This window comes from Hemicordylus capensis, chromosome 5 (assembly GCF_027244095.1).
Source record: "Hemicordylus capensis ecotype Gifberg chromosome 5, rHemCap1.1.pri, whole genome shotgun sequence".
NCBI classification, from domain to species: domain Eukaryota; kingdom Metazoa; phylum Chordata; class Lepidosauria; order Squamata; family Cordylidae; genus Hemicordylus; species Hemicordylus capensis.
The window spans coordinates 230335188-230360187 of NC_069661.1; the positions used below are offsets into that span (position 1 = coordinate 230335188).

Consider the following 25000-nt stretch of genomic DNA (forward strand, 5'->3'; position numbering starts at 1 on the left):
CACAGCTTGAGCGGGCAGGATGCTGCAGCAGGCGCCCAGCAATGACGTCAGATGGCAAGCGCCATCTGACTATGAGGGCAGGGAGAGTGGGGGGGGGATTGGAGGGAGGAGGGAGGGAAGAGGGAGACACCTGGGTGGGACAGGAGGGGTTAATAAATGCTAGGCGGAGGGGCCAGGGTGGGTGGAGCCCAGGTGTCCAGCCAGTATGGCAGCCTTTAAAAGCGGGCGGGCCGATGATGAAAAGGCAGAAGAGTGGACACAAGGGTCGTGGTTCTTTGGAAAGAGACCAGCCCTACGACCACTTGCAGCAGGAAGACGAAGCGGGTGCAGCAAACTCTCTCCCCTGCTTCTGAGGCCTGACCCTAGGAAGCAATCAGGCTCTAGTTGGCTGGCCGGAGGACTCCTGAGCTCACAGGAGGAACTCTGCTCTGAACCCGGTTCCAGTTTATTAAGAAAGAGGTTGATGAACTGGAACAGGTTCAGAAGAGGACTACAAAGATGGTGAGGAGTCTAGAACCCCAGTTCTGTGAGTAATGGCTGAAGGAGTTGGGTGTGTTTAGCCTGAAGACTAGGGGGAAATATTATTACTGGCTGACATACAGAGCAAAGATAAATTGGTGCAATGAGAGAGCAGCCTAACAGAACTTCCCAACTAACTGCACCAGTGCATCAAGGTAGCGGCAATGTTTGACACCCCTTCCCTTCCCCAGGAAGCCCTCTGTACTGTTCATGGGGTGTGAGGAGAAACATTAAAACCCTCACACAGCAGAGTATGCTCTGGTGGTAAAGACGTTCAGCCCAAGAGATTATCTGGAGAAATTAGGTAGAGTTAAATTAAAAAAAGATTTATTAAGACACTAAAACATCACATACTGAGTGAGAGCCATTGAACAACGTGCCTACACAGGCACTAGCCTTCATCAACAACTGAACAGTTCTAACTGACCTATTAACGTCTCATCATGCCTCTATTGTCGAGAAGAGATTACTGTGGTGCTATGAGAAATGCTTTAGAACTAGAAACCATGGGTCCAATGGACCTGTGGTTTGCCCCATTACCCCCGCCGTGCTCTCAGATGATCCAATCTGGAGTCTGGGAGACTGAGAGCGGGGGATGGGGAGGGGACTGGTTGCATGGGTTCCCTCTTCTTATGACAGACAGCCATGGCAGCCAACCAGGGACATCAAGAGAGAGGAACTTCCTACTTTCAACTTGGGGTAGAAACAACGGCGGCCTTTGGACAACACAATGCTGCTTTCTGACTGGAGTTATTGCCCATGAAACCGAGAAGGAACATTGGGGGCTGTGGCCAGGAACTTTGAGTTGCTTTGGTCTCATAACCGAGGGTTCCCACGAATCCCACCTTTGGATGACAACAACACAAACCTCTGGCATGGTTGCCTCTGGTTTGGTTTGATGACTGAAGGTAGGGAGAGGGACAATTTACAAGTGATCAGAATTCATCACTGGCCACAACTGGTGCACATCACTGTATGGGTGTAAGGGGTGTGCACAAACCAAAAATAGCAGTTGGGTTTGAATTTGGATCAAAGTTGAATCGAACTGCATGTTGCCAAACCAATTCAGTCGAACTGACCGGCTAGTCTGGTCCATCTGACCAAACCAATTTGGCGGTTTAATTGGCTATATATACTTGTAAAGAGGAATCCAGTGAGGATTCCCCTTTACAAGTAAAGAGGTGGGGGAATCCTCTAAGGGGTGGCTGGGGGGCAGTGGTGAGAAAAAGTAGTTTAAAGGTCTTACCTGCCCAGTACAGCTGCCAGCACCACCCCGCACCCCTCCTGGCACAGCCAAAGCACGTGTGATCCCTCTTTAGCAAGCCGCCCACACAGTGTTGCAGTTCCGGCCTCCATGGATGTGTGGAGGCCATTTACGTGGTTTCTGCACATCTGCAGAGCCCAGAACTGTGCCGCCACCATGCAGGTGGCTTGCTAAAGAGAGATTGTGCATCCTTGGGCTGCACCGGTGGGGGCGTGTGGGGGCACCAGTAGACATGTCATGTGGTTAAGGCCCTTAAATATCCTTAAACTACTTCTCTCACCACTGCCTCCAGCTGTTGGATGCCAAACGGTCTGCCCAAACTGGGCTTGGTTCAGTTCAATCATGGACTGGACCACCCCTGGTTCAGTTCTCAATCAAGCTATCAAACCAGCCCGGTTTGAGGCAAACCCTTTCAGCATAGAATGGCTTGTGCACACCCCTCCATCACTGCTGGCCACATGGAGGAAGCATTGATCTGCTGATTAATTTGTTGCATGGGCCAAATGGATGCTTTGCTGTCTGATGAGGAGTCTCGCTCTTTCCATACTTCTTTGGAGATTGAAAACAGTAACCAGCTAAGCTGTCTGTCTGACTATCTTCTGCCCCTCTAGTACAATACTGCTGGGGGCAGTTCACAATGGTAAATGTATAGGTACTACATAGCCACACAGGAAGCTGCCTTATGCCAAGTCAAAGGATTGGTCCCTTTAGCTCAGTATGGTCTACACACTGATTGGTAGTGGCTCTCCAGGGTTTCAGGCAGGAGTCTTTCCAAGCCATACCTGGAGATGCCAGGGACTGAGGGTGAACCTGGGACTTTCTTCATGCAACACAGATGCTCTACCACTGAGCTACGGCCCCACCCTCTACACACCAATCAGAAGACTGCCTAATTGTGGGGCCAGCTGCAATGGGCTTTCATCTCATCACATCGCCAGGGCCAGTTTTGAGTCCCATGAATCAGCCCAGGGTTTCTTAACCTTGGGCCCCCAGATGTTGTTGGACTACAACTCCCATCATCCCCAGTCATGGCCTTTGTGGCTCAGGATGATGGGAGTTGTCGTCCAACAACATCTGGGGGCCCAAGGTTAAGCAACCCTGAATCAGCCCTTTGCGCGAGGCCAAGCCAAGATGCCTCCCTCGGCTCTCCAGAGAGATGAGCCCCTGGTGGCGCAGTGGTAAAACTGCCGCCCTATAACCAGAAGGTTGCAAGTTCAATTCTGACCAGGGGCTTAAGGTTGACTCAGCCTTCCATCCTTCCGAGGTCGGTAAAATGAGTACCCAGAATGTTGGGGGCAATATGCTAAATCATTGTAAACCGAGAGCTTCCAGCCATAGAGCGGTATATAAATGTAAGTGCTATTGCTATGAAAAATCAATAATGCTTTGTGTTCCTTGCTACTCTTCCATCAGAGTGTTGATTGGCTCAAGGAGGAGAAACCCTGGTAGCATTTTGGCTGCCGGGAGGTGACTCTGACGCAGGGCTTCCTTACTGGTAAGTGGCAATTCAAGGCCAAAACAAGCCGTGAGTACTCTCCTGGGAACACTAAAGGAGTCTCTCCAACAGAATCATGGAAGGCAGTCAATGCACTTTGGAAAATGCCCTCTCCTTCCTAATGCTGCCTGGCTTTGCATCAGCCACTATAATAATAAACCAGGGATGTGATAGATCAGGGGTGGGCTATCAAACCAGGCCCTTCAGCTGTTGTTAAACTACAACTCCCATCACCCCCAGTTACAGTGTATTGTGGCTGTGGATGATGGGAGTTGTAGTTCGACAACAGCTGGAGGGCCAAGATTGCCCGCCTCATCTTAGATGGTTGATAGGCATTAGAAGAACATGTTATTTTTATGTCCGAGGCCTGTAGTTTCTTCCCTCTCAGTCCAGTTCCTTGCACCTTCTGCCTTAATAAACAACTGCTTATAAAGGAAATACAGTGTTGAGTGTGAGTGTTTGGATGTATTGGCAGCTTCAGTCTCTCTCACATGCCAGCCTGCTGGTCAAACTACCTGTCCTTCCACAGAGGAAAGTAGTCAGCGGCCAGGGCGGATTAAGCCTTTTACCACCCATAGGCGGCCAAGGATTTTCCACCCCCACCACCACGAGGGTAGGGGTGGTGAGGGGAAGTCCCCGCTTTTACATTAAAATGCCTCTGCCTGCCCAGCAGAATGGGACGGCAGCAGCTGCCGTGCGAAGGGTTGTGGTGGTGGTGGGGATGTTCCCCCATTCACTTTAAAGCAGCGTACGCTGCACAGAGCAGTAGCGAGGGAGAGCTCCTTCCCGCTCCCCTCCACCCTCCCAAATGAGTGCATGCCCCCAACGCAGCCCATTTTGGGCCTTTCTCCATGTACAGAGATCTTCCCCCTCACCACCTCTGCTGCTGTCCAGGCAGGCAGTGCCCTGTGCCCAACATGATTTGGGAGGCGGGCAGGCCCACTAGGAGCTCTTGCTGCCGCCAAGCAATGGCAATTTTAAAAGTTTTTTTAAAAAAAATATTCAACTTTCCCCCACCCCAAGATTTGGTGCTCCCTCAAGATTTGCCACTCTAGGCAACTGCCTCTATTGCCTATGCAGTAATCCGCCTATGGTCATCGGGGAGCAGAGGGCAGGCACCTCTCTTGCCTTCCCCGGGCCCATTAATGCACAGGTTCACCTACAGAAACCCTCTTACAAATTTTACTTCTTCTAAAGCAGTGGTTCCCAACCTGTCCCCCCCCCGAAATTGCTGAACTACAACTCCCATCATCCCTGGAGAGCTCCTGCCAGTCAGTGTAAACAATACTGAGCTAGCTGAACAATGGTCTGACTCAGTATAAGGCAGCTTCCTATAAAATATTACAGTATTAATCATCTTATCACATATGAATTCTTTAAAGTGCTAGAAGCATGCGTAATAATAATGTATGTAATGCAGTTATAATATGAATTAGAATTTTTCCAGGTTCACCAGATTGGAACCAATTGATTCATTTCTATAGACAAGCAGTACAAAATCAATAAATAAGTTCTACCAAACCTTTCTTGTTCTGAAGCTTCAGCTGCTAGACCTGGACCAGAACTTATCCCCAAAAGTTCATGGTTTGACTCCTTGAGTACATTTTTCTTAAATAACATTTTGGGGGATGAATGAGCATGCTTTCAAGTTTCACAGGATTCTTTGGAAGAGAAGGGGAAAGAAGGAAGTCTACAAAGCTCCGGAACCTGCCCATCAATAGATGTGGGCCACCTTATCTCTGGGTTCTGTAGATAAATAGAGTTCTTCAGTCTCCAAGGTTGTCAAACTGACAGATTTCAGCAACTTTTCCGTTTCCCTTTAAAAGGAAACGCCAAAGTCAGATTCAGAGATACTGATCTCTGTTTTAGATTAGAAATAGGTCTATTATAATGCAACTTGGAGAAAGGGTGAATTGGCTGCATTGCTAGGAGGTCAAACAGTCCTCAAAGTGTGTCTGCTTCTGCTGTGGTGGTGGCAGCTGCAGCTAAGTCCTTCTCTCTAATAATGAAGGTCAGTTCAAATTCAGAGATCATGGGCCAGGGAGAGAAGGATTTTTTCCGAGGCCAATAATTGGTAGCACTCTAATGAAATTTTTGCCTGAAACTTTGGAGATCTGCTGCCAGTCAGTGTAGATAATACTGAGCTAGATGGACCAATGCTCTTAGTATAAAGCAGCTTCCTACGGCCCCATTCACATGTAAAAGGAAACTGGAGCTGAAGGGGCCTGTGGATAGGAACATAGGAAGCTGCCATATACTGAATCAGACCATTGGTCCATCTAGCTCAGTATTGTCTTCACAAACTGGCAGTGGCTTCTCCAAGGTTGCAGGCAGGAATCTCTCTCAGCCCTATCTTGGAGATGCCAGGGAGGGAACTTGGAACCTTCTGCTCTTCCCAGAGCGGCGGCTCCATCCCCTAAGGGGAATATCTTACAGTGTTCACACATGTAGTCTCCCATTCATATGCAACCAGGGCAGACCCTGCTTAGCTAAGGGGACAAGTCATGCTTGCTACCACAAGACCAGCTCTGCTCTCCTAATTGAATTGTTCAGTATGTCCGAATGCATGCAGCTGTGGTTTGGACACAAGCAACCTGAGGTTTCCCTCCTGAAACTCCAGTTTGAACCTTCAGTTTGTAGTGGGTTTCACCGCTCTTCCCTGAGGTTGCAAATTACAAGTGTTACTTCCGAATAGTTCCCCTGAGCTGAAACCAGAGTTGTGGGAGGAAGCTTCTCCCTTGTGCTGGCTGTGATTGGCTGCTGAGACCGCTCTTCCCCAAAGGAAGCCTAGGCAGCCTGTTCCCCACCCCTCTGCAGTCTCCCTGATTGCAGGAGGAGTCCTGCCAGTACATCCAAATGCAGGCAGGTAACTGCCCCAGGTGGGGGGAGCGTTATGTGCGAATATGTGCGGATGCGGCCTATGTCTCTGTGACTGTCTTGCTCCTACAAGCATTCCCGGGGCCATTGAAGCCGTTCAGAGAGCGATCCAGTGGCCATTTGGGCCATGGCAGATACTCTTTTTCCAGCTGCCAGAAGCACAGGAACAGATGCAGCTGTGTTTTCATGCAGCCCGACTCACACTGGATTTCCCAGTGCACCACTGTGGGCATCCGCTCAGTCGAGAAGAATCCACAACGGCTCTCTTCTAAGGCACCTTTGTGAACCGGCCCTAATTCATCATATTAAAAGTTTCCGGGTTCCCCACCCCCACCCCACACTTAAAAACGCACACCAGAATATTAAGTTCTAATCCAGAAGGACGTATGCTCTCCCCCTAGCACAGCCTCTGGATGAGCCAATCAGACTGCCTGTTCTTTCCAAGGCATTTTAATAAATAAATAAGGGCCGATTTAAACTAAACCCTATCTGTCACGCACCCGTCTGTTCGCTGATGATGAGGCTACAGTGTGTAATTAAACAATCATTTATATTCTATGCAAGTGTGTGCGGAACAATAAAGCGCCCTCCAGAGCCTCGTGCCGCTGCTGAGGCGTTTAATCCAGGCACAGAAGGAGGCTGCTGCAAAGCTGCTCCTGCAGAATGGGCCTTGTCATTGTGGCGCAGGGAGGGAGCGGGATTGTTATTCTTCAATAATTTGATAAGGCTGGGAAATCATTTAAGACGCTAATGAGGCTGTTGCATCTCTTGGACCAAGTCCACATTTCTCAGATGGTTGCTTCATGCAGTTTTGGGGAGTGGGTAGAAATAAGTTGGGTAGGGAACACTGGCTGGCAGCCAGACCAAATGACTTATAAGTCATCCCATTGAAATTAGCAGGACAAGTGGCATCGGAAGCGGCTGGACATTGGTCCACCTAGCTCGGTGTCTACCACATGGCCTGGCAGTGGCTCCAAGCAGGAGTCTTCCCCAGCCCTACCTGGAGATGCCAAGGACTGAACCTGGGACCTTCTGTGTGCAAAGCCGATGCTCCGCCCACTTAACTGCAGCCCTTTCCCCTTTCAAAAGCCTTGATCCAGCACCAAAACTATTTTGGAGAGTCTCCCCCACTCCAATCCAAACTACCTTTTTTCTTCCGGACCATCCCTATCTTCCTTTGAGAGCGCCTTCTTTGGTATGATCCCCATCGTTCATTGCAGTGGCCTATGTGCCACAATAGAACATCATCCTAAATTATTTTTTTAAAGGTTTTGTAAATTGTGGACGATGCAAGTCGTTGAATGGTACTAGAGAAAGACATGCTGTTCTGGTAGCTCCAGGTCTTAACGCTCACATCAATTTCGGAGGAAGAATACAACTGAAGGAAGCCCGGGTGGGTGCGTGGCTGGGGGAGTCAGTCATGTGACTTGCCTCTAGGGTCCCGTCCCCCCATGGCAGTGGGCCCCCAGACAACTGTCTCCCCTTGCCCTATTACAGTTATGCCTCTGGCTCGTTGAGGTCATCTGGAGAGGTCCGTCTCCAGTTACCACCGGTACTTCTGGTGGCGACTTGGAACTGGGCCTTTTCTGTAGCTGCTCCTGGTCTATGGAATGCACTCCCGGCAGATATCTGCGGTTTAGGCTCGCTGTCGGCCTTTAAGAGAGCCCTAAAAACTTATTTGTTTGGCTTGACCTTCCAAGGTTTGTAAAGTGTTGTTGTTTTTTAAAAGTTTAATTGGTTTTACATAGTGTTGAATTGTTTTTGAATTGTTTTTATATTGTTTTTAGTACTGTGCTTTTAATTGTGTGTGTTTATGTCTTTTTAAAAGTTGTACACCACCCAGAGCCTCTGGATGGGGCAGTTTATAAGTGAAATAAATAAATAAATAAATGGGGCATAGGAAGCTGCCTTATATTGAGTCAGATCCTTGGTCTACTTTTCTCAGTGTTGTCTACACCAGGGATTCTCAACGTTGGGTCTCCAGATGTTATTCAACTTCAACTCCCATAATCCCCACCCCGGTGGCCTTCGGTTGGGGATTATGGCAGTTGAAGTCCAATAACATCTGGGGACCCAACGTTGAGAATCCCTAGTCTACACTGACTGGCAGCAGCTTCTCCAAGATTTCAGGCAGGAGTTTTTCCCAGCCCTACCTGGAGATGTCAGAGATCGAACCTGGGACCTTCTGCATCCAAAGAAGATGCTCTACTACTGAGCTACAGCCTCGTGCTGGTTTCATTATATGAAATTAACCTATCAGCGCACCAGCCATGCCTGGAAAGCTCACAAGCAACATAGGAACACAGGAAGCTTCCCTATGCCGAATTAGACCAGTGGTCCATCTAGCTCAGTATGTTCAACACTGACTGGCAGGAGCTCTCCAGGGTTTCAGGCAGAGTCCCTACCAGCCCATCTGGAGATGCCAGGGATTGTACCTGGGACCTTTTGCATTTAAAGCAGATACTCTGTCACTGAGCTGCAACCCCATCACCAAAGGTAGTCATAGATACATTTGTCCCATTCATTCTGATGGGACTGCTCATGAGCAGCATAGTCTAGAGATGTCAGCCACTGTATGGATACATTATTATTGGTGTTTTTTTGGGGGGCGGGGTTTAAACATTTATATCCCACTGTTCCTCCAAAGAGCTCAGAGTGATGTAGAGGTACATGCTTATTTATGTCCTCGCAACAACTCTGTGAAGTAGGTTAGGCTGAGAGATACATGACTGGCCCAGAGTCAACCAAGTGAGTTTCATGGTTGAATGGGGATTCGAACTTGGGTCTTCCCGGTCCTTGTCCAACACTCTAAACGCTATGCTATGCTGGCTATGCTATTGGTTGGGCAATATTTCTTTTTTTTAATGCAGCAATCAGAGGCTTCATTCTGGAGCACAGGCCCCCAAGGAATGGAGTCCCCAATCGCCTCAGCCGCCTCCCTCCTTTCTGACCTCATCCAGAAAGGACGTGCAGCAGTGGAGGAACCTGTGCAGAGCAGGGCAGAGAGCTCCTAGCCTCACTTAGCTCTCTGCTGCTTCTGCCTTCATATTGCACATGCTGTTATAATATTAGAAAATTTAAAAAACCACATTCATAATGATTGCCGGGGGCTATGACTGACTTTAATTATCAAAAAGGAGGCTGTGGGCCTGAGGCCTGGATCTTTTAAGTACCTAGCAACGCCCCAATAGCGATTTCCGTTACTCTCCAAGGCGATCCTATTGAAGGGATTGTGAGGCGAACCGGATCCAGTCATTTGCAAGTGCTAGGCAAGTGGAAAGACCTAGATAAAAATCTGGCTTGTAGATCCTTTTCCACTGGTGATGAAGCGGGCACACGCCCACACACCTCCATACACACACCACAGCACATCAGCTCAGCCGTTACATTAGGACAAGTATTGCTGGAAGGGCCATGTGTCTACACTCCTTACGAAAGAGACAGCTGTGTGTGCAAGAACAGGAATAGACTGTGATGGTTTACAGTTGATGTCGCTATGTCATTGGTTTAATGGATCAGCTGACCAACCACTGAGCAACCAGGACTCCAGATATCTGGCTGTACCTGCAGTCTGTCCTTTGGCTACCTGTTCTGGTGGTACACAAGAGTCATAGAAATCTGGTTGGATGTACCTGTGGCTCCCTCTTCTGGCCAGCTGCTTCAGTGGCACAGGGAGGGAAGAGACCTGGAGTTTGGTTTAACATAGGAAGCTATGTTGGGGAGCCAGTGTGGTGCAGTGATTCGAGTATTAGACTGGGACTTGGGTAACCTAGGTTCAAATAGCCGCTTTGCCATGAAATTTGGGTCAGTCACTGGCTTTCAGCCTAAACTACCTTACAGGGTTGTTGTGAGGATTAAAAGGAGGGAGAACCATGTATGGTGCCCTGAGCTCCTTGCCGATTAGAAACACAGGAAGCTGCTGAATACTGAGTCAGACCATTGGTCCATCTAGCACAGTATTGTCTACACTGACTGGCTGCGGTTCTCCAGGGTTTCAGGCAGGAGTCTCAATCCTAGTTGCAGATGGGATGTGGAGCCAGCATGGTGTAGTGGTTAGAGTGCTGGACTAGGACTGGGGAGACCCGAGTTCAAATCCCCATTCAGCCATGGGACTAGCTGGGTGACTCTGGGCCAGGCACTTCTCTCTCAGCCTAACCTACTTCACAGGGTTGTTGTGAGGAGAAACTCAAGTATGTAGTACACCGCTCTGGGCTCCTTGGAGGAAGAGCGAGATATACATGTAAAAATAAATAAATAAATAAATAAAATGCCTATCACAGTTATACATACAGTTCAATAAAAAAGGAAATAAATCTAAGAATAAGACACTGATCAAAGTAAAAATGATAGAACACTTTTGGAACAAGCTTTGTATTATAAAGCTAAGCCATATGTTTTTGCTTCAGAGAAGTATGGGAAGGATGCAACAAAATAAAGACTCCCTTAGAAAGCTGGGAAACTTTTAATTTATTATTGGAACGTCAAGTAGCATTTTACCCACTCTGAGGTTTATATTTCATTTGCTTTGCTTCTCTCGTGTGTGTGTGTGTTTGTGCGGGAGGGTGGGGCAGTCGGACGGCGGCTAATTTGCTTCCCTATGATCTTCAGACAGCACAATTTATCCAGCACAGGCTGAGGCCAGCAGAGAGACTTATTTCATTAGCTGGTAGCCTGTCCACACTTACCCAAAGGTAAGCCTAATTGAACTCAGTGGGACTTATTATTGAGTAAACATGTATTGGACAGGGCAGTTAGATTATATACCTGTCCTATTTCAAAAGGTGAAGGAAGGTTGTAAATGGATCCAAAGTTAAAGTAAATATTAAATTAAAAAGGAATCTCAGTTGTACTGAAGAGCCACAGAGACATAGTCATGAACATTATATTGTAAGGGTAGGCTAGAAACTCACTGTTCTCCAGTCTAAACCTCAGCTAGCCCTCTCTCAATGGGCCAGTTCAGACAATACATTGGACCCAGAGGTGTAACTATAGGGGGGGCAGGGGGGCACGTGCCCTGGGCGCCATCTTTTCTGGTCACATGGGGGGCGCCGCCATGACCAATTTTTTTAAAAAATTGCTGCAATGGCTTTTGCTTGGGGATTCTGGGAGTTTACCAGTTTAGATTGCTGCTGTGCAGATAGAGCGGATTCACTCGACCCCTTCCCCAGGGACAGCTCTGTAATTTAATGAGGCCTTGCCCAATTTTGTTACGATTGGCTTCAGGGTCACTGAGAGAATCTCTACTTGGACTGTCAGGTTGCTAAAGGACTTCTCCAAGTTAGAGAAGGACGGCCGAGCTGAGTCCTTGGCTCATGACTGAGGTGCTGGCCCTGGTTAACCTGGTTTCCCTGATATGGGGGGTGGGGGTGGGGTTGTCCTGGCAGCATGAGGTCACTAGAGTTTTCCCATCCTGTCTCATTTTCTGAACTGTGTCTTTCCTCTCCCAATTGGGAGAGTCACAGGCATGCTGCCACACAATCAGTCTATGCACATGTTCTAATTCAGTATACTGAATGCATATTGGGGGGATCTGGATCCAGTATCAGTCAGTATGGGACACAGGAGGTGCTAAATGAGCCAGATCTGTTGTCCATTCCCACCCTTCTCTTCCTGCCCTGTCCACCAAGGGTTAATCCTGTAACAGGTGAAACAAGGCAGAGTGTGGCAGACAGGGAGAAGAGAGTGGGCATGAACCACCTGCAACTTGTTTAACCCGTCCTACCTGTACCAGCTGCTACTAGCTGGCTCATATCTGCTGACCATGTCCCCACCTACACCTATTCAACATAATTCTAAAAAGTCCCTACATTTGTAGGCTCTGTATGTGTGGTTGAGGACCCTGTTGTAACATCTGCCCAGTCCTAGTATGTTTGGGACTGGGAGCATGTAAGGACAAAGCCCAACAAGACATACAGACTCTCTTTGTTGATTTCTGTATATGCTTAGGCTAGAGTGATGCTAGCTTCTTAGCTTCTGTTACCAGTCTGCTTCCACCCTAGACATACTGAAATCCTTGGGGAAATTTGAACTGAAAGGAATCCCAGCCTCAGCTCCTTTGGAGTGGTGGTGGGGGGAGGGCTCATTTTATCATTTAGGAGTGGACTCAAAGACAAATGGATTTATTACAGCAAAACCGACATAACACAGACCGCTGGGGGACAGACCAAGGATTTGAACCGCAATCACTAGAGCCTGGAGCCAGACCTTTAACTACTAATCTAAACATCTTCTTTCCTAATGAAGCCTGAAATATGAATCATATCTGTGTTGACCTGCTATTTCACTGGCAATGGTGGATCAGAAGTAAAAATTAAAATATTCCAGAAAACGGTGATATTTTTGGAAGGCAGGAGAGTAAACAGCTAGCCTGTTAAAGTCCAGGGAAGAAAGAGATCTTCACTCATTGTCAATGAAGGACCAATACCTGATAAAAGGAACAGGAAGTGATATATATTCTGTACTTTCCCTATCAAAAGCTCTGACATCTGTCCATTTCCAGTTATGCCCACTCTTAATATTAGCTCTACTTTCTGTTGACATGTCAAGCTTGTGGTGTGGAGGAGACAATACCCAAGTAGGCAGGGCACAAGTATGTTCAGGGGTGGAGACTGGGATGAGGGATCCATCCATGAACATAAGAAACTGCCTTCTAGTGAAGACCCTTGGTCCATCTAGTATTGTCTCTGTTGACTGGCAATGGCTCTCCAGGGTTTCAGGAGGAATGGATTCCAGCCGTTCCCAGAAATACTCTTAGAGGGTGAACCTGCAACCAGGGTTCACTCTAACAGAGATTCCCAGATGTTGTTGACTACAGCTCCCAGAATCCCCAGCTACAATAGCTTTTGCTTGTGGGTTCTGGGAGCTGTAGTCAACAACATCTGGGGATCCCTGTTAGAGGGAACACTGCCTGCATCCTTCTGCATGCTAAACAGATACTTTACCCCTGAGCTATGGCTCCCTGCACGCACCCAATGAATTGCCCAACCCAGCTAGTCACCAGCCAAGGCTTTCTAAGCCAGGTCCTTCAGAAAGAAGAGCTGGTCTTGTAGAAGCAAGCATGAATTCTCCCCTTTGTTAAGCAGGGGAGAAGCCTGGTTTGCATTTGAATAGGAGATATTCCCCTTAGGGGATGGGACTGCTCTGGGAAGAGCACCTACATGCTTGCATGCAGAAGGTTCCAAGTTCCCTCCCTGGCATCTCCAAGATAGGGCTGAGAGAAACTCCTGCTGCAACCTTGGAGAGCTGCTGCCAGTCTGTGTAGGCAACACTGAGCTAGATGGACCAAGGGTCTGACTTGGTATGTTCGTTCCTATGAAACTCCACAACAATGAAAGATACGAGGGCTGTTATCACTTTAATTAATAGGATAGGAGAAGCTTCCTGTCCTAATTTGGGAGCTGTGTGTGCTCCTGATATCTGATTGTGTGTTAGATAAAAGCAAGGTCGGTGTTGAGGAGCTTGCTCATCTGTCAAGCACCAGCTGGGTAGGAGAGTTTTTCCTCCTATTTCCTATCTCATTCTGGGGATAGAATCTGGGTAGGGCATGCGCATTTTGAGCATCCAAGGTTGGATCTGGGTCTTGACAGATGAGCAGGTCCCCCACCTCCAACCTTGCATTTATCGAACACATGATCAAATATCAGGAGTATGTACAGCTCCCAAAACAGGGTAGGAGGCTTCTCCTATCTTGGAGAGGAGAGCTGTTCTTGTGGTAGCGAGCATGAATTTGGTAGCAAGCATGACCCATTGCTAAGCATGGTCCACCCTGGTTTGCATTTGAATGGGAAACTACATGTGTGAGCATTGTAAGATATTCCCCTTAGGGGATGGGATCGCTCTGGGAAGAGCACCTACATGCTTGCATGTGGAAGGTTCCAAGTTCGCTCCCTGGCACTTCCAAGAGAGGGCTGAGAGAGCTTCCTGCCTTCAACCTTGGAGAAGCCACTGCCAGTCTGTGTAGACAAGACTGAGCTAGATGGACCAATGGTCTGACTTAGTAGAAGGCAGCTTCCTATATTCCTATGCTCCTACCCTAATTATGATGGCGTGAACTGCCCGACTGCATCCTTCTTCCTTGACCTTCTGTAGAACCAGTTTTCCCCTCCACTTCTGGGGGGTGGGGGACGAGAGTCGTGCTTGTTCCCACAGGGGATTGGAACTGGATAGAAGAAGCCACAGCTGCCTTGTCTCCCTCCATTGCAGAGGTTCCCAGCCTGGGTTCCTCCAGATGTTGCTGAACTGCAACTCCCATCATACCCAGCTGTAGCTTGGGATGGTGGAAGTTGTAGTTCAGCAAAATCTGGAAGAACCCAGGTTGGGGACCAATGCTGTACTGTGTCACTCTCTGAGAGCCAGACATGCTCTCTATGCTGCAACTTGGCAGTGATTGTCCAAATCCCTCTAGGAGTGAAGGGACATCACTGCCTCCCTCTCTTCTGCTCTCTAGGATAAAAATGGCATGTCCAATGTAGCACTTGTATGTTACAGTAGACGAGTATAATGGCAGCGGAAGAGGTTAGCTTTGGCTTGGACTGCTCTCATTTGGCCTCTGCACCCCCACCTGGAACATGGTGATAATCATATTCACCATCCAGGATGGCTGCAGCCACACATTAAGTCCTTTGAACACCCAAATGTGCTGTGCAAATGCTAAGGACTATTATTAACATCTAAGGATTCATGTCATTATACTGAAAATCGAACTAACTGAAAGAGCAGCCATGTTCCTCACTGCCCCTCACCACAAAACAAATATGTGCGGGCAGAAATATTGCAAACTAGATGTCATTTTTGTTGCTGGGCAGGACGGATTTTGCAAAATCTATCCATTTCTACTTCCCTCCTACTCCATTTCTTTACCCATTCATCTGATTAAAAGGTGAGACATATGCCACAATAGCCCAACATTCAACTTTCAATTTTCTTTCTTTTAAATAAGTTGTTTGCTCACTTATAGATTGTGTGATTGCTCAAGCCTGCAGATAACAGATAAGTAGAGTTAGTACCTGACCTATGGAGCAAGGGTGCACAGGTGCAGCAAGAGAACATAACAGAACTCCCCAACTAATTGCACTGGTGCAGTGGGGAGTGGCAATTGTTGATGGTGCCCCTTTCCCCAAGGAAAGCCCTCTGTGCCACCAAAATTATGTCCCTGAGTGTTTCGCAGCCTTCGAGGACATATTTCTGGGTTCCACAGAGGAAGAGGAAGGCATCGAAACTGGCCATTTCTCCACTGCACAGTTCACTTGGGAAGTTCTCTCTCACTGCTCTGGTGCACTCTTTATATGTCAGTCATAAACACCAGCTGATTGCCTTGTTGATATCATTGATCTTTGGGGGATGATTCAGCATCAACCAGAAGCAGACTGCATTCCTACTGAGCCCAGGCTACCCTATTGGGCTCCACCTTCTTTCCTGGGGAACAGAAGCAGCCTTCTGAAGTTGGACACTCCTTCTCCACTCTATCTGCTCCTGCCAAGCTTGTTGCTGGCATGCAGATAACAGGTGTGTGTGTGTGTGTGTGTGTGTGTGTGTGTGTGTGTGTGTGTGTGTGTTAGAGAGAGAGAGAGAGAGAGAGAGAGAGAGAGAGAGAGAGAGAGAGAGATTGCCTGCCTCTATAGTGGGCTTGGTTAAAGGTGCAGGGCTGGGACAGGTGCTGGTTCTGCCTCCTCAGCATCTGACTCAGAGTTGCTAGAGGGAGTAGGGACTGTGACAGTCTGGGTCATGAGCCATGCCTACATGTTTTGGCCATCAGTACTAGGGAAATGCTTGACTAATAAGCAGAAGCTTGCTGGTTCAAATCCCCGCTTGTACTATATCGGGCAGCAGCGATACAGGAAGATGCTGAGAGGCATCATGCCATACTGCACAGGAGGAGGCAATGGTAAACCTCTCCTGTATTCTACCAAAGAAAACCACAGGGCTCTGTGGGCGCCAGGAGTAGAAATCGACTTGACAGCACACTTTACCTTACCATATCAGGGGACAAATGTTCATGGTGATTTTTGGCAGCACCTACCCCTTTAGAGATGGGAAATAGGCAGGGTTGATTTGATTTAAATTCAATTGATTAAAATCATGATTTAAATTGCTTCACTGAAGGACTCAATTTTAATGATTTGAATCATAATTTAAATTACTAGTCAGGAAGATTCTATTTAATCATCATTTTCTAGTAAAAGTACATTCTTGTTGTCTAATATAACCTTAATGCCTATTCAGAGATAAATGTGGGTTTCATTTTTAGAAGATAGGTACACACTACATTATAAAGCAATTATTCTGATTTTTTTTCCACATTAATTTTCATCAAAAATGGGATGGTTATTTCTCTATTATCTTCATAGAAGCACTTTTCATAACGCTGTTTCATTTGGGCAACCAGGCCTTGCCTTTCTTTACTGCACTGTTTGCATTTTCACACACACAGGTGCAGGAACCTCATGAAAATATTCTCAAATGGGTTTTCTTTTATGGCCTGCTGCCATGAGAGGTGTTTCACTCCTACAATGGAGGATACACTTGGAAAAGGTTTCCTCAGGACTGCATGACTATATTCTGTTCACTTTGGGGTTCACTTTCTATTTCCCTCCCCTATCCCTTGCATTTATATCCAGATTCCTCCTCACTCAGATCTGCTCCATCCAAAATCCTCTGTTCATTCACTGACCTTCTGTAGCCTCCTTCAGACAGTTGTACCCATGAGCGACGGAGTGAAGCGGGAGGAAGTCCCACCCCCACCACATCACTCATCCCCGCACCCTGATGCTGCTCACAGGTCCAACGGGGATTGTCTGAAGCAGGAAAAGCCATCTCTGTGATGGCAAGCGGACCTATGATTGCAAGGGTGGATCAATCCATCATGGAGAGGGCTTTCCCACTCTTCAGACCTGAGGGACCCATGAGCATCGGGGTGCAGGGATGAGTGACATGGCAAGGGGTGGGACTTCCTCCCCCTTGCCCCACCAAACACGGCTATGTGTGGTGGGGTGAAGGAGCCTTTTGTCTTTTCACTTTGAGAGAGGGGGGCAAGAGCTTGACTGTATGTGTGCTACATGTACACCATCTGCAGAATAAGATTTATCAGGTCTGTTATCTCTCAACTCCATATACTACTGTTAATATGTCCATAAGATAGATCTATCTATCTATCTATCTATCTATCTATCTATCTATCTATCTATCTATCTATCTATCTAACATATTTTTATACTGCCCCAAACACAAGTTCTCTGGGCGGTTTACAAGACAATAAAAACAACCAATAAAAGATTAAAATTTCTAATTTCATAATTAGAAATTATGAGTAATATTCATGATGATATCTATGACCTAGGCCCTTTTAAAAAAATAATTCTGTTTTAAAAATAATTTGAATCTAATTAAAATTTTAAAAATCCTATTTAAAATTTTAAAATCCTATTTCTTAAAAAACAAATACGATTTTTATCAACTTTGAAAATAGGTGATAGCATTGTTGCATTTACAGCTTTCTGTGTGTTGTCACCCCCTCTTTATACCTACCCCCAAAAGATTAAAGTAAAATTGCAGTCATTTTTGCATAGAGAAAGGGGTTAGGGTAGGGTTGAGGTAACAATGAACAAATTGTTGTACTCTTCATGTAGTAATTTTTGGAGGACATTCCTACCAATCTTCATTTCTATTCCTCTGGCAACATCGATAAACTTTTATGGCAGTCTCTGTTTTGAAAAACTTTTTAAAGCTTTTAAAACACCACTGCAGATTTGACTACCACAGGCCAGATGGTCAGGACAATAAATGTATGATAAAATACTGAAAGCTGAAAGTAATGCAATATTATCACCCATTTTCCATCTCTAGGAGTATAGAACTTGTCAAAAATCACAGCAAGCATTTGTCCACCGAGAGAGTATTGACCACGCCAGCTGGCTCATGTAACAGCAGGTTTAAGAAAATAGTTCCCTGTTCCCAAAGGGCTCACAATCTTTAAAAAGTGGGGGGTTGTGTTCACACACACGTGTGCTGTTGAGTTGCTGGCTCTAAATTGCACCCAGTCATTCCATTTCATGCATTGGGAAAGCAATTTATAAATCTAACCCTTCTTCATTCTCCCCTTTCCCCTTTTTGTTTCTCTCCTTCTCCTTCTCCAGGAACCTTCTGCATCATTTCACTGTGCACATGTGTGGCTGGAATCAACTTCGAGCTCTCCCGATACCCCCGCTATCTGTACGGACTTCCCGACGACATCAGCCACGGCTACGGCTGGTCGATGTTTTGTGCGTGGGGGGGCTTGGGTCTCACTCTGATCTCCGGCTTCTTCTGCACCTTGGCCCCTTCCGTCCAACCTGTCCCCAGGACCAACTGCCCCAAATCAAGACCTGAGAATGGGACAGTGTGCTAAAAATAAATACAAACAAATCTATAAATATACATATTATATATATACATAAACATATATTCTATATAGATCTCAAACGGATGCCAGTGCCAAGGTAGAGTGGAGTCCAGTATGGCGCCTACATCTCCACAGACTTTGTGTTGCTCTTGTTCTTTCTCCTGGAGGTGGGAATACCTTTTCTGCAGCATTGTTCTTCCATCCTAGTTCTTAAAAAATCTTCAGCATCCCAAGTGAACATATTGTCGCATCTGTCTACTGCCAGTTGGGTGGGGATGTGGTGGGGAGGGGAAAAGGGATGTATTGGTGTATGTGATACTGAGTCCACAGGAAGCTAAACAATACAAACTCATCTGTTGCAAATTGGGGAAACACAAACAACAAACAAAGGGGGGGGGAATCAAACATGTGAGTTACCTCTCTAAAATGTAACCTCCTCGAGGCCATCTTCAGAATCCCCTTTCTGCACACTCTTCTCTTTTTAAAAAACAAGTCCTGCCTGTTATCTTTCTCTGAAAAATAAGGGAATGAAAGAGAACTTTTTAGAAGGTTTCCTTTCCTTGCTAAACTTTAATCAGCAACAACATTAATCAAGGATCTGACTCAACAGAGCTGCAAACAAGGACGCTTCGGCGGATGCTCCAGTGATGCCATTTTAAACTTCCAGCTGCCTTACACCCAGGCTTAATGAAGAGGCTGAACTGCTGGCCCAGACACAGAAAGGAGCCTCACCACAATGCTGTGATATGTGTGTGTATAACTCCCCCCTCCCCTTTTTAAAAAAATGAAAACCAATCCAAACATTGCGGTGTGAGTTCGCTACCAAACCATCCTCGCTGTGTATGTGACTTTGAGGCAACAAAACTGGATATATAAGGAAAGGCATCTGTTCTGAGATGGTCAGTCTCATTGGCTGGATTGTCCTAAGTGTATTTTCCCCCGCCGTAGAAGAGCAGGAAGTGGTGCCTGTTGGACAGAAGGCATTGTGGGTAGTGGGGTGTGGGGAGAATGCCTTGGTGATTGGTTGATCCTTGCGGGTGGATTGTGCAGGAGTTTGGGTGGGGATTCTGTGGTTGTTGCTGTTGCCATTTTGTCCGTTCTAGACAACGGGGTAAAAGCCATTGCGAAGGAGAAGCAAGACATTCGGAAGGAGTATAAGTAATAAGGGATAAGTGATGCCTCTTGTTATGTCCATGTACATCAAAATAAGATGTCTCAGACTATGTCATCAGAAATGACTCTGTTTCATTAAATATCTCCTTGCACGGGGGGGATCTCTCCATGCATATGGAGCAGAGGGTTTCGAGGCAGAGAATGAAAATCCATTCCCCATAAGTTCAAAGCTTCTATGATGTGGTTGTGACTCTGCAGCTGGGACTCTCTCTCTCTCTTCCTCTCTTGCTCTCTCGCTCTCCCCCCCACCGCAATCTGCCTATTTTTCTTCCCATCTTCTGGTTTCCTTCCCCCCTCCCCACTTCCCTGCCTCTATTCAGTGCCTAATCCCTCCAGTCATTCATGCCAAATTTCCAAGGATAGACAGTCTCCTGGATGATGGTCAAATACATAATGAAATGAGCAACATGTCAACCAGAACAAAATTCCTTTTATAAATCTATAAAGAAAAATGTGTGGCATATAAAACAGCCCCCCCCCCCCGTATTTTGAACAAGTTAACTAGTATGATCTTACTGAGGCACCAAATGATTCTAGTGCAGGAATAGGCAACCTTGAGCAGCTGGGTGTTATGGGAGTTGTAGATCGGCCATAACTGGAGAGCCAAGGTTGCCTAGCCCTGCTCTGGTACTTCATTTTGGGATTTCTGTAAAGGTGAGTCTGTGTGCCCAGACCTTTCTCACTTTGAGAGTGACTGCACTGTTCCCCCATCCCTCCCTGCACATCACATCAGCCCAGCAATCCTATCCAGTATGTAATACACAATTCATTCTCAGACAAAGAATGTAAAATCATCTGGCCAAAGGTCAAAAAAGGCTTTTCCTCTTTGACTTTTGATTAACTGGAGTTGGATTACCCATTAGGCTGGGTACACTACAGAGAGGATGCCAACTAAAACAGAGTCATTTGCTTTTTTGTTTGTTTTATAGTTTCAATTTACACCACCGCCTTTGGGTCCAAAAGAACCTCAAGGCAGGTTCAGCATGAAACAAAATACAGTAAAATCCATTTCAAACATTACACCCAATTAAAAACAGAATAAATACATAATCACAGCAGAGCAAAGCAACATGAAGTCATTCATTAATATCCAATGTGGATTGTGTGTTTATTCACTTCAAGAAAATGGCGGAGGGTGGAGATGAGAAATGACCATGTTTCCCCACTCAGCTAGAAAGAAAGGTAGAATACATGTATCTTGGCCAGCATGAGGAATATGTAGGATGCATTTGGTATGACAAAACGTTTTGAGAGCAAAGCAGGATGGAGGAATAGACAGAGACAACAAAGACTGCATGCTCAGTTCCTAAAAGGAATACATGTGCATGTGCTTACCTCTTTATTTGTATGTTGTGAGAGAAGTGATTCAAACATTACATATACGATGTCCCAGAGTCACTCTGTGGTAGGGAATCCTTTAACAATGTAAACAAATAGTGACCACATTCACATGTAACACAAAACCAGAGTTAAAAGGGCCAGAGGTTAGCAGACCGTTATGTCTGAATGCAGGCCTGGCCCCTGGAACTCTGGTTCCGTTTGGAGAGCAACCTGAGGTTCGAACTGCAATTTGTACCATCAAGTTGTAGTGAGTTTCACCACTCCAACTCAAGGTTTTACACAGCCTGCGTTATGTGCCAGTGCAGAAGCTCAAGCTACGCTAACGCCAACCAGAATAGAGGGAGGAGAGCAGGTGTGGGGTCGGGGGGAGCGGAACCACGGCTCCTTTGGACCTGCGTTCTACTTTACCTGCAAATGTGGCTAGTGTCTATACACTGATTGCGATCCTAAGGGTTGATTGATCCATGCCTGTATATTACTTGATTTCTCATCCCATGGTTGCCCAGTGTTTGATCATGCACAGCTGCATGTATGAACTGACTCCATTGAACAGCATTATGCCTGAGGTGACATCACGTGATATGATTCTTTCTGCCGGGTTAGATCAGGGCTGCATAGCTTAAGATCTCTGTTGGACTCCCATCATTCCTGATTATTGGCCACTGTGGCTGGGCATGATGAGAGTTGTAATCCAACAACAGCTCAAGAGCAAAGGTTGTGCAGCCCTGGGTTAGATCCATGATGGTTCAGGTTTAAATGCAAGTATTGAAGTGAAGAGTGCTGAGGTGTGGACCGGCATTAATAGAACATTCTGTGGAAATCAGAAGGACTCGCTCCTGTGTAAAACTCTATAGAACCAAGGAGGTGTGCAATGCAATGGTATGCACATTTACTTGGAAGTAAATTCCATTTTATGTCATAGGACTTGCCTCCAGTAAGAGTGCCTAGAGTTGCAATCTCCATTACGCTTGTGCATCTCTGCTGTTCCTGAGTGTGAATCCTTTCCATTCCTTCGCACATGCAGCATTTATGTATGCATATCAAGGGATTTGAGTAGGGTTTTGGATTGAGGTGCTACATTACACTGGAATCAGGTTTTGTGAGTTGGTGGAAGGCTTTTTAGCAAAAAAAATAGTGTAAGCTTGATGACAGCAAATTCCCTTTAACATAATTTTGCTACTTTTTCCTCTTGCCAGAAGGTCTCAACTAGCAATAAAGACTATACTGTGGAGTAATAAGAAGCTGGTTTTATCTGGCTTATGATATAAAGCTGCACTTTCATCAAATCGATGTTGTGTGGCAATAGAGGGTGTGCGGGAGGAAAAGCTGGAATCCTCTACAACAAGCCTTTAGAGTGTCTGTAGTTTGGATGAGCTGAATTATTTATAGCTCTTGGGAGCCTCTAGGAATCGCAGACACCTAATTTGAACCATTACTATCTTTTTTCCAGTGCAATTTCCATCACTTTAGTGTCTTTCTTCGTGGATTTGTCATTTGATCTTTTACAAATTTGCGTCTCTCTGTTCTGATATGAAGTAGTAAAAACCAAGGGACTTTTAAAGATTGCTCCTGCTGAAGTGATGTAAATTACTCTCAAATATTATAAGGTGTGTGTGTGTGTGTGTGTGTGTGTGTGTGTGTGTGTGTGTGTGTGTGTGTGCAGATGCACACATGCACTGAGAATAGCATTTAATTTAGCAGTACACATTATACAATAACATCTGGTGCCTGTATGATTCTTCTAAACGGAGTCTGTCATTCTGCACATCCACCAAACCTCTTATTTGATTTCCTCAATACGCTGGTGGAATCAATACATTTTTTTGCCAAAGCCAATTCACAGAAGTGCAATCTGCTTGTGCGAATCAGTGTCATAGGAAGGGCATAGGTGGTCTATGTTTGGGTGGCCTGGTGCACCCCTGGTGCGCCCCCCTGTGCCACACACCCCCACGCCCCTTCTATCTCCGCCCCACACACAACAGCCTCCTTGGTAGAGCAGCCCACTTGCCGGGGTAAGCTGCCTTGCCCCCATCACTCAGCAGTCCACTGCACATGCATGGCGGGCATTTGAGTGGTCAGCAAGGCAGCCGAGTGCCCTGCCAACCACGCATGCGCAGCGGCCCACTCAGTGGTGGGAGAAGGGCAGCCTCCCCCAGGCTGAGCTGTCAGTGGAACCACCGCTGCCAAATGGGGGAAGGGGCACCACCAGATGTCTGCACCAGCAGCCGTGGAGGAGGGGCGCCACACAGCGGCCCTGCCAGCAGTTACACACAGGTTCTTGGAACCCATGTGCACAATTACAGCTCCACCCCTGGTGTGAATGTGTGATAGTTGTTATTTGTGGGCTGGGACTTGGCATATCTCTGATCTGGGGTGTTCAGTCCCATTTAACATTCATGAAAACTATGGACTTCAAGGAGCCACAGTGACCAGGGCCTGCATTAGTCAATTTGGCACCATCGATGCATAGCTAAAAGGTTTCTCTGTACCTCCACACCTGTGCTAGACTGCACACCTGCTCAATTTAGGCTCCCCCCAGCTGTTTTTGAACTACAACTCCCATGATCCCCAGCCACAGTGGCCAATAGCTAGGGATCAGTGTTCCCTCTCACAGGGATTCCCAGATGTTGTTGACTACCACTCCCAGAACACCCAGCTGCAATGGCTTTTGCTTGGGGGTTGTGGGAGTTGTAGTCGACAACATCTGGGAATCCCTGTTAGAGAGTTATGGGAATTGTAGGCCAACATCTGCAGGAGGGCCGAAGCTGAGCAGCCCTGTGCTAGAGTATCTAGGCTTTTTGGTTTCTATCATCATCATCATCATCATCATCATCTTGCCCTTCAACATCAAAGCAGGGTACCCAAGCAGCTAACAGTCCTAACAATATTAAAGCATAAATCAATTACATCCAATCCAATGTCAAACAAAATTAGAATATATATAGTATCAAGATGAGAAACAAAACGATAAGCTTTGGCAACTCTGGCTTGTTGAGCCCCAGTGGGGCGTGTTCCATTCTTACCAGGCGCTTCGCCTGATTGAGCTCTCAGAGAACATTGGCTCTCCCAGCTCAGGTGGCTGCTGCTACCCAGCCAGGCATCCTCACACTGGTCCTGGGGCCCACTGCTGTTGGGACCCCCTGCTTTGCCTCTGTATAGCTTCTGTCTTTCCTTCACTCCCTGCAATGGATGAGCAGCAGAAGTGTGGATTCCAGAGCAATGTGCTGGGGAAGCACATTCTTTTCATTCAGCGGCTGCCCCATAAAAAGTCTTGCACTAGGTCTCCACCTACTGTTGGGCACTGGTAAGGGCAGCCAAAACAGGCATATATTATAACTGAAATATCACAATAGTAAACCAAGCTCATCGGTGTATTTGTGTATGTGTATATATGTACATAGATGTATATATGTAGATTTCTGAAGAATGCGGTTTGTGGTTGTCTAGAGTAGTTTGAAATCCATACACAGATCGGCAGGCAAAAGCCTGAAGGAGCATTGTAAGTTTCAAAATGTGTTTTGTGATGAACGTCTGATTCCCAACCCCACCACCACCATGACCATTTGGACAGTATTCCACTATCAAATCAAAATTATCAAAATTGCCTTATCGGTCTATTTCAGGTCGTTAGAGAGGAATGATCAGGACTGAACCCATTTACTCTAGTTCAGTGCTGGGATATTCGTAATGACTCTAGAGCAGGCATCCCCAAACTGCAGCCCTCCAGATGTTGCTGAACTACAACTCCCAGCATCCCTAGACACAATTTTTTGTGGCTAGGTATGCTGGAAGTTGTAGTTCAGCAACATCTGGAGGGCCGCAGTTTGGGGATGCCTGCTCTAGAGAGTCATTTGAAGATTTCCTCACTGAAGCTCACTCTGTGGTACAGACTTAATGCCAGTTTTTCTGTCATCATGGCTTCTTCTAGGAATCGTAGTTTGTCGAGAGTGCTGCC

General features: G+C 46.6%; 1 protein-coding gene across 2 annotated transcripts in view; it reads left to right on the forward strand.

Annotated features, from left to right (window-relative positions):
- TMEM178B (transmembrane protein 178B) overlaps window positions 1–24788 on the forward strand; it is a 458207-nt gene extending 433419 nt beyond the window's left edge. For both annotated transcript variants that reach the window (XM_053254775.1, XM_053254774.1), the window contains one exon: window positions 18287–24788. In XM_053254775.1, coding sequence (XP_053110750.1) covers window positions 18287–18537 — 251 coding nt within the window. In that variant the 3' untranslated portion in view covers window positions 18538–24788. The remainder of the gene's footprint in view (window positions 1–18286) is intronic.
- Window positions 24789–25000: the final 212 nt, after the last annotated feature.